The sequence below is a fragment of the Mixophyes fleayi genome, chromosome 1 (genome assembly GCF_038048845.1).
Source record: "Mixophyes fleayi isolate aMixFle1 chromosome 1, aMixFle1.hap1, whole genome shotgun sequence".
Taxonomy (NCBI): domain Eukaryota; kingdom Metazoa; phylum Chordata; class Amphibia; order Anura; family Limnodynastidae; genus Mixophyes; species Mixophyes fleayi.
The window spans coordinates 104072536-104082985 of NC_134402.1; the positions used below are offsets into that span (position 1 = coordinate 104072536).

The 10450-nt window shown below is 39.8% G+C and overlaps 1 protein-coding gene across 3 annotated transcripts in view; it reads right to left on the minus strand.

Moving 5' to 3' along the window:
* Window positions 1–10450, minus strand: part of DCLK2 (doublecortin like kinase 2) — a 74391-nt gene that overhangs the window by 57332 nt on the left and 6609 nt on the right. For all 3 annotated transcript variants that reach the window (XR_012688587.1, XM_075198902.1, XM_075198893.1), the window contains exon 2: window positions 493–827. Coding sequence is in view for 2 of the 3 variants with exons in the window: in XM_075198902.1 (XP_075055003.1) it covers window positions 493–827 (335 nt within the window). In the remaining variant the exon portion in view is untranslated. The remainder of the gene's footprint in view (window positions 1–492; window positions 828–10450) is intronic.

Consider the following 10450-nt stretch of genomic DNA (forward strand, 5'->3'; position numbering starts at 1 on the left):
GAACACATCTTACTAAATTACTGTCTCCTAGCAACATCATTTAGCTAGAATGTAAATATAAGTAAAGCACATTATCCTCGTGGATGCATTGTATCATAATGAACACCCCACGGGATCAAAGCCAACTATGGTGTTGTTGATGACAATGGGAAAATAGTTTATTCAGCTCTGGATGCAGTCTTCAGGCACTTTTATGTCTATGCTTGCTATCACTAGTGTGCATTATGCTACATTAGATCAAAACAGAAATGTCACCCAACAGATTACAGGCAGCAACAATGTGAAAACACAACAACAAGCGACTAAGCAAGTACATGCACGGTCTCGCTGATTGCCCACCTCTTGTTCTGGTCTCTCTCCAACCCTCCTGTGTTTTCACAAATTGTTGCAATTTTCTCAGTGGTGTTTACAGATACAGTAATACATTTTTGTCACAAATGTCAGTCTTGGTAGGGCCCAAAACATTCCACAAGAGCCTAAAATATTTCTTACCGGTTTTCCATCCAGAGTGCAGAGTCTCTTGACAACACCTGAATCAAGCTTTATAGCATCTGTGATGTCTGTCAAGACTTGGTCAAAGGAGTGAGCTGTCTTTTTATTTAAGAGGATACGAACAGCCTTCCGTGGCTTCACTCCACTGCGGATGACCGTCACTAGCTTGGGTTTAACAAAATCCTTGCTTTCCTTCATATCATTCTTCAACATGGTTAATGACGAAAGAGAGCGACCAGATCCAGTCCTTACATTCACAGACCAGTTTGGACTTATATTTCTGTTGTAGTCTACTTTACGATAAGACTCATTTGAGGCACAAACATAACTTTCACCTGAAATTGAAACGAGAGCAAAGTTATTTCACATAATCCATTGTGAAGACGAATCAATCATAACCCAAACTAAACATATGGCAGAACATTTTATTTGTGCAAGGTTATGTATCTTTACTAAAGGTTGATATATGTCAACCAAATTGGGTAAGAACATGGCCAAGTGAGAACAAAGCTTAAGTGTCAGAGGTTGTTTGTAACACAGATCAGAGTCTACCAGCAGTATAATATCAGAATGCTGGGACCTTCAAACATTAGTCCAAATCAATTCAAAGTATTTGACAGCTGAGCTAAGGAACTCTCTCTCTACAGCAACTGCCATCACCTGGCCATATATTTACAGTGCTGAAACTCCACAAAATTTGGTATGGAATGGTTATGACAACAGATCTGATTAGCAGTACAACAGTATTTAATGCACAGACCTCTGTTGTCATACTCAAGCGCAAAAAACCCCAAAACAAATCTGTCAAGAAGATCAAAATTATTGAAAGTGGATTCCCCCTTTAAATAGTAAATATGGAATTTCTTGGGAAAACTGAAGCATGTTACTCATACTGAACAATATACAGACTCATCATCCTTATCTATTTATATAGCACCACTTATTCCCCAGTGCTGTACGGAGAACCCACTCACATCAGTCCCTGTCCCATTGGAGCTTACAGTCTAAATTACCTAACACACACACACGCAGACTAGGGTGAATTTGATAGCAGTCAATTAACCTACTAGTATTTTTTTGGAGTGTGGGAGGAAACCGTGGCACCCAGAGGAAACCAACGCAAACACGGGGAGAACATACAAACTCAACACAGATAAGGCCATGGTTGGGAATTAAACTCATGACTTCAATGCTGTTAGGCAGAAGGGCTAACCACTAAGCCACTGTGCTGCCCCATGTAATTGTGTGCATTACAGGGACACATGTTGCCACTTAATTTACATCCTAATCACTACAGTGAGGATCTACACCCATTTATATAAAATAAAACACTTTTTTTATATAAATGGGTGTAGATCCTCACATGTCCAAAAACAATAATGGATGGCAAACACAACCAATATTCCTAAGGCAACAGCCGTTTTGAAAATCCAGTTACTGTCTGAAACACTTTCATTCATGTTACAGTGCAATTCAGAATCACACGGATAAGGAGAGAGTATGACACAACTTTATAAAAAAAAAAAAATGAAAAGGGAAGGGGAAATGTTGAAATAGGAAACATATCAAAGTTTCCTACACAAGAGAATAATTTATATTGCTGGTAACATTTTATAAAACTGGTTTCAGTTCCTTAACATAAATACAATGGAAGAAGTCACCTTCTATGATTGTGTTGCTGACACGCTTACATCCAAATTGAAGTCACAGATTTAGATTAGGTTAAAGCTGAGCAAAGGGGCTCTGTGTGAGATGCATGTATGTCCATGCCTAAAGATCAATAAAGTGTCAACAGTGTCATACGGAGAATCTCGAAAATACAGTTCCTGACAGTATGTGTACTACACAATATGTTAGTGTTGGTGCTATATAAAAAAAAAGATAATCATAAAAATAACTGCCTGCAATTGAGTCATAAACAAACTCGAAAACGTACAGAGGCACAGAGCAAGTGTCATTTCTTATTGCGACATCATGCACCTATTTTGCCATGGGTAGATTTGGTTTTCCTGATGCTTACAATGATCCATGTGAAAAGATGAAGAAAAACATGGATAGAGGATTTTCTTTCTCCAGGTGATGATCAGAACTGAGTGCCATGGGACATGATTTCTGAAATGTAGTCTAGGCTGTATAAAGTGCTTGGCTTATATTAACAAATACAAAAGAAGATTTGATTTACTGGGAGGCAATATGATGATGAACTGGAAGAGTTGAATGTGTATTTCACAGAGTCCTCTAGATTCTGCTTGTTTCCCAAGGATTTCTAGAAGGCCCATACAAAAACCATCTCTGAGTAAACCACAAAGTTGTGTGGAGAAAAGTGTAAGATGGGTGTTATTGCATAATAATTAATATCCAGGAATACTTTGACTCCCAAGGATTGGTGTTAAGAAGTTCTATATCGCTTGACAGACCTGGGTCTATTGGCTGTACATGGACTGTGTGGATCGAGTGCAAGGAGGGTAAGATTACAGCTGGTGATTTAAACACGCTGATCAATGCGAGACTAGAGATTCAGCTGTAGCCGATGGTGTCCAAAGCCGCTGAAACAAACTACTCAATTCGGACTTTTGATCTGGAATATATCTCTATCCAGTGGATTTCTATTTAACCTCCCCATATTGTGGATGCGATCCTAAGAGAAAGCCGACTGTTTTCAAAGTTTGTGACTTTTACATACACCAACGTTGCTATGTATTTTGGGTCAACTTGTGAAATAACATTTATTGCAAAGCTTTCCCTATATGTGCACTATAGGTGAATGGTGATCTACATTGAAAGACTGAACTGGGTCCTATTATTATAACAAGTGAACTCAAGAATTTATTTGATTCTTTAATTAATTTAATGCAATGTGTTTGGCTTATTTATTTTTTAACAGATTAATAAACTGTGTTTAATATTAACTTGCATATGGTGGCTTTTTATACTGGAGAGCATGGGCAGCCTGGGATGAGGGGCTGGGGGGCATCTGTCCCCTGGGCTGGTCCCATAGTGGGCACCTTGTGCTGGGTCACCTGCATTTTTTTACTTTAAAATATTTCTAATAGGCTGGTGAGTCGAGTCCTGTCCCCAGGAGTAGGTGTTAGCGCTTCTTGTTTCTTTTTCTCCATACAAATACCACCAGCTCAGATGTTTAAAGTAAATGGTGGAAAAAAAAAAAAAAAAAAAAAAAAGAGCAGAATTTATACAAATGAACAATGACAATCTGGAATGGAGGCTTGTGGTGTTGTAGGAAAAATAGGTACATTTGTGCAAACTGAAATGTAATGTGCCTCCACACAGCTTGATTATTAGGTTACACAAACATTTTCATCAGTACCAATGTTCTCTCTAAACCAAGAGATTTGTAATGAAAGACATAAATTTACCTTAGTGGAAAATCTGAGTCATTTATACCATACTTACCAACTCCTGGAAACTTGTTTCCGGGAGAGGGGGCGTGACTGGAGGGCGGGAAAAGGCCAATCGCATCATTTTGGCCCCGCCCCCGCAAAAACGTAATTTACGTCGCAGGAGGCAGGGCCCCTCCCGCCCTCCAAAATGGCGTGATTCACCGAGAATCGTGTCAAATGACGCGATTCTCGGTGTGAGATTGGGATGCGGGAGAAATGCCAGCTTGCCCGGGAGCCCGGGAGACTGACCCGAATTTCGGGAGTCTCCTGGACTTTCCGGGAGAGTTGGCATGTATGATTTATACCAAAGGTTGGCTGATATAAGCAGTCAATGTCACAATTTCTGAATATGATTAGAGTATGTAACTAGGTAATTTATTTATATATTATTTATGTACCATGTAAATGGGTTAATGACGCATTGATAAGGAATGAAAGATTGTGACCATTTATTAAAAGTGTTCTGCCAGAAGAGCAGTCACGATAAACAGCTGTCCCCGGCGAACACAGAAGTGCACCTATTCCCTATCTTCTCTATGGTCACTCACAAAGTGGCCACCTTTGCCATAGTGACCGGTGGGGAGAGCACGCAAGATGCGGTGAGGGATCCGAAGCTTCCTCTACCGCAATGCTCGTCCAATAGGATTCAATGGCTAACGCCATCTTCAGGTGACGTTAGTCATCGGGCACAAGTTCCGAAAATCTGAGAACTATGTGGACTGTTTTTGAGTTCCAAAACAGTGGGAAAGCAGCAGATAGTCATAACAGATGGAATACTTAAAATTGTGGTTGTCACCCAGAAGTTTTCAGGGGATTAGGAGCTTGTTAAATAGGCCCCTATATCTGGTACTTTGCATTCCAAATGTTAAGCAGCAATCCCACATAGATCTTCTTTTTCTATTAATAGCAAATGAAGTACCTTGTAAGCATGCATCCGATTTAATTTGCTTACCCTTCATTCTACAAATCATTATCTCCCGTTTGAAAGCTCTCTGGTTGGCAAACAAAAATGGCTGGCAGACAGTTAACCTGATACACAGGCTTAGTCTCACAGCTCTCACCATGTCAAGTCATGGCAGAGGGGAAGAAGGAGGGTGTCAGAATACAGACAGAGCTCAAAGGGGCATTCCGAAACCATCTCTCTGCTCACTACATCATGTGCCACAGGGGCGGGCTGCCCCCCGGGCCGCTCAGTCAGACCGCTATTAGGGCCGGGGGGTAGCATATACCTGTCGCATCTGATGACAGGCGATGCGGCCGCGTCATCAATGACGCAAGCTGCATCCCGTTTCATGTGATGCGGCCGCCTACGTGCCCCCCGGGCTTCCCTCTCCCAGCCCGCGCCTGATGTGCCATGTGACTGCCATGGCCGTCCAGAATAATAAATCACTAATAGCATGACAAAAACCTAAAAAAAAAAACAAACAAAAAAAACCACTTGGCCACCGTGCTGCCCAATATAATAATAATAAATATATATATTATATATATATATATATATATATATCCTTCACTCACAGTTCTTTTGGGACTACCCGGGTGTTTTTCATTTGCTGTATTTCTGTATTTGAACCTGTTCATTCCTTGCTGCCTGCCCTTTCATTTGCCTGTAGACTATATGACTACTGCTTTGCATCCTTTGCACTATACTGCCTGTCTGCTTTGATCTCTGTGCTGAACTAGATATGGCCTTTGGTTTGTGCTTTTTACCTGCTTGTTATGGACTTTTGTTTTGGACTAGACCAGGGTTTCCCAAACCCAGTCCTCAGGGCTCCCCAACAGTGCAGGTTTTCTGGATCACATGTGACATAATTAGGACCACCTGTAGATCTGTTACAATGTGTCAGTCAGTAATGAATACACCTGTGCTCCAGCAAGGAGATTAGAAAAACCTGCACTGTTAGGGAGCCCTGAGGACTGGGTTTGGGAAACCCTGGACTAGACTCTGCCTGTGAATTATGCATTTGTACCATACGGTTACATGTTATACTGTCAAAGTAATACCCTGGGTAACTAAATATTGGTAAACAAATTAAACTTTAAGGGAAGTGGTGCCTGCTACAGGCAAGTACCGTGCTAGTACAGACCGAAACGTACATGGTACTACATTAACCTTGATCGTTATTTTAACATCTTTAGCTATTTTTGGGTAATTTTCACCCTCACATGTTAATAGGATACTTTGCAAGTTCACAATTATGTTGGCATCTTGCAATATTAATTTTACTTGAAAAAAACAAATCTGGCAAATAAAGACCTGCATATATTTAACATTATATTGATGTTGAAGTTACTAGACTTCGTTATTTCAGAGGGAGATTGAAGTGTTCAGTTACCTATTACATGGATTTAGCGCATTATACTCTTCCAGTGTGAAACTAACTTACTATCTGACTTGGACGGGTAGAGAGGTGAGCTGGCCACTCGTCTTCTCTTTCTCCCCTCCTACACCATCTATTTGCCATTGTACATCAAAGAAAACTCACTCTTTTCCTAAACACTTACGGTCACGGTCCCCACATGATTATTAGATCTTTCGATTTGATCCCTCACTGTGTTATTTATTTGTTATTATTGTTATTAATGTGGTTATGCTTTTAGATGTTTATGCATGTATTTATTTAATAAATTGTATATGTTTAACTGGGAGCCCATTGTTAATTCTGCCATATTTATTTATGATTAGTTCTATTAGATTATATTACTGATATATAGTTAGATTGGTGCTCCTTATTATCTAGTTTTTAACTTTCCTTATATAATAGTATTGAATATATATTCACAAAGCGAATGTATTGCGTGTTTTTATGTTTTTCTTTTTTTTTTTTTAAAAAAAACACGTAATTCGGGCAGACGTACTTCTGTATTCAACTACAAGCAGATTTGAATAAACATTTCTTGTTGAATACGGACCTAGGTATGCTCTGCTTATACGGCACTTGCCGTATTGAGACAGACACACTGCTGGATATTCAATTATTGTCACCTGTTAATAATATAGGGCCTGATTCATTAAGGATCTTAACTTGAGAAACTTCTTATTTCAGTCTCCTGGACAAAACCATGTTACAATGCAAGGGGTGCAAATTAGTATTCTGTTTTGCACATAAGTTAAATACTGACTGTTTTTTCATGAAGCACACAAATATCAACTTTAAATTTCAGTGTACAAATAAGCTATCAAGTATTTGTGTGCTACATGATAAAACAGTCAGTATTTAACTTATGTGCAAAACAAAATACTAATTTGCACCCCTTGCATAGTAACATGGTCTTGTCCTGGAGACTGAAATAAGAAGTTTCTCAAGTTAAGATCCTTAATGAATCAGGCCCATAGTCGCTAATGAACTACATGAATTTTTCATATATATATATATATATATATATATATATATATATATATATATATATATATATATATATACACATACACACTCTTTATAAAATTATAAAATACATTTATAATGATGTTATTAAGGTCTACTCTACACAATATTCATTTTTACAGCTGCTCCTGATTGCAAACACATGTTCTAGCATGCATACACAACAGTCATCCCCATCACTTAAACCTGACCTGTAGCTGGTGATACGACTGAAAAACCTGTACCTTAGAGATCCCTTGAGCGCTCCTGCATGTGCAGTGCAATTTAACGCAAAATACTGAACATATCGGTATTTACGTTCCTTAATGAATCAGGCCCTGTATTATTTTCTCTTGTTGCGTTCATACTGAAAGGGCGCAAGGCCTAACTGCAATTGTAACAGTTCAAGAAAGTCACCATTAAAGAGATAGAAAAGAGCATAGAAGCACTGATGAAACACATCCACAAAGATTGCTTTGACAGATTTAAAAAAACATGCAGCATGGTGGCACAATGGTTAGCACTGCTGCCTCACAGCGCTGGGCCATGAGTTGGATTTCTGACCAGGGCCCTAACTATGTGGATTTGGTATGTTTTCCCCGTATTTGCGTGGGTATCCTCCTAGTACTCAAGTTTCCTCTCACACTCTATAAAAAAAAAAACAACCATACTTGTAGTGTAATTGACTGCTATCAAAATGAACGCAGTGACCGATGTGAATGATAAATACTCTCTGTACATTGATGCGTAACTGATGACAGTAAACAATAAAAATACATAAAGAAAACTTTAAACACTCGACGATGCAACCATTGCATATATCTTAGTACAGACAAACGGAAGCATTGGGCAACGGAAAGTGTGTGTTCAGTGAAAAATGCATTTACAAAGTAAGCCTATCCAAACAAGCTCACAAAAATAATATTATAATATAAAAGAGTAATGATGTAAAGATGATACCCCAGATAGCTGCAGTCTCCGGTAAATATAAAGTGATAACCAGGTGTCTCCATTGTACTTAAAATGTTTGTATGTCAAATACTCAAAGTAAATTGAATAAAATATCAGTATATAACATTCTATGTAACTGCCATGTTTCTGGGTGACTTTTGTATAGACTGATTGTACGTGCATAGAAACATCAGTACTGGTTATATACATCGGGCCTGATTCATTAAGGAATTTAAATTAAGAAGTTTCTTATTTCAGTCTCCTGGACAAAACCATGTTACTATGCAAGGGGTGCAAATCAGTATTCTGTTTTGCACATAAGTTAAATACTGACTGTTTTTTCATGTAGCACACAAATACTTGATGGCTTATTTGTACACTGAAATTTAAAGTGGATATTTGTGTGCTACATGAAAAAACAGTCAGTATTTAACTTACGTGCAAAACAGAATACTAATTTGCACCCCTTGCATAGTAACATGGTTTTGTCCAGGAGACGGAAATAAGAAACTTCTTAATATAAGTTCCTTAATGAATCAGGCCCATCATGTAGCCAATTGATCTAAAGAGGAACCACATGCATATGGCAGGCAACTGCATATTTCGGGAGATTTAATTATTTTTTAAATTTTTTTTATTGAAAACAAACTGCAAAAAATAGTAACTGAAAATGAATGGGCAGAAATATTCTATATAAACATAAAATTAGGGAAGTGCACCGGCCACTTTTGGTGTTTTGGGTTCTGATTGGTTTTGCCAAAACACCCCACTAAAGGTTTTGGTTCTGATTTTTTTTTAAAAAAAGCATAAGTGCTAAAATCCATATTTGTGGTTTTTTTTCACTCCTACACTATTATTAACCTCAATAACATTCATTTCCACTAATTTCCAGTCTATTCTGAACACCTCACAATATTGTTTTTAGATCAAAAGGTTGCACCGAGGTAGCTGGATGTCTAAGCTAAGCGACACAAGTGGGCGGCACAAACACGTGGCCCATCTAGGAGTGGCACTGCAGTGGCAGACAGGATGACAGTTTGCTAGAGGTGCAAGATGGAATTGTCCTTGGGCCCTCCCACCCACCCTGATGTTGTTGAAATAGGACATGCACACTTTAACAAACCAATCATTTTCCGCGACAGGGCCTACCAAACTACTGTGGCTGAAATGATTGGTTTGTTTGGGCCCCCACACAAAAAAAGCTATTCATCTCTGCCTGTACAAACTAAACTGGCTCTACTGAGGCAAGATGTCGTCCTCATCATCAGATTCCTCACCCCCTTCAGTGTGTACTTCCTCATCCTCACACATTATCAATTCGTCCCCGCTGGACTCCACAACCACAGGTCCCTCTGTACTATCTGGAGGGCAGTGCTGGTCTTGATTGAAGAATTGATAATTAATTTTTATGAACATCATCTTCTCAACGTTTTGCGGAAGCAACCTCCTTCGCCGCTCACTGACCAGGTTCCCCGCTGCACTAAAAACTCTTTCGGAGTACACACTGGAGGGGGGACAACTCAGGTAAAATAGAGCCAGTTTGTACAGGGGCTTTCAAACTGCCTTTTTTTTCCTGCCAGTAACAATATGGACTGTCTGACATGTCTACTTGGATGGTGTCAGCAAAGTAATTCTCCACCATTTTTTCAATGGTGACAGCATCCAATGCAGCAACAGTAGACATGTCTGCAATGGTTGGCAGGTCCTTCAGTCCGGACCAGATGTTCTCAGCATCCCCGCCAGCGGGTCGTTTATGAAATCTCAGCTGTTTCCTCGCAGCCACAGGTGTGGAAGAAAATGAAGGAGGAGCTGTTGGCATGTCACAGTCCTCTTCAGAGGACAATCTCCTGACCAGCAGGTCTTTGCACCGCTGTAGACTTGTGTCCGCCGGAAACAGACACAACATACGCTTTAAACCGAGGATCGAGCACGGTGGCCAGAATGTATTCCTCTGACTTTAAAAGAGTAACCACCCTTGGATCCTGGCAAAGCGTACGAAGGGCTTCATCCACAAGAACTACATGCTTTGTGGAATCGCAATGCTTGAACAGCTCCTCCCTCACTTTCTCCAGCTGCTTCTGCAACAGCCTGATCAGGGGAATCACCTGACTCAAGCTGGCAGTGTCGGAACGGACTTCTCGTGTGGCAAGTTCAAACGGCTGGAGAACCTTGCACAACATGGAAATCAGTCTCCACTGCGCTTGAATCAGGCACATCCCCACTCCTTTGCCTATGTCGTAGGTG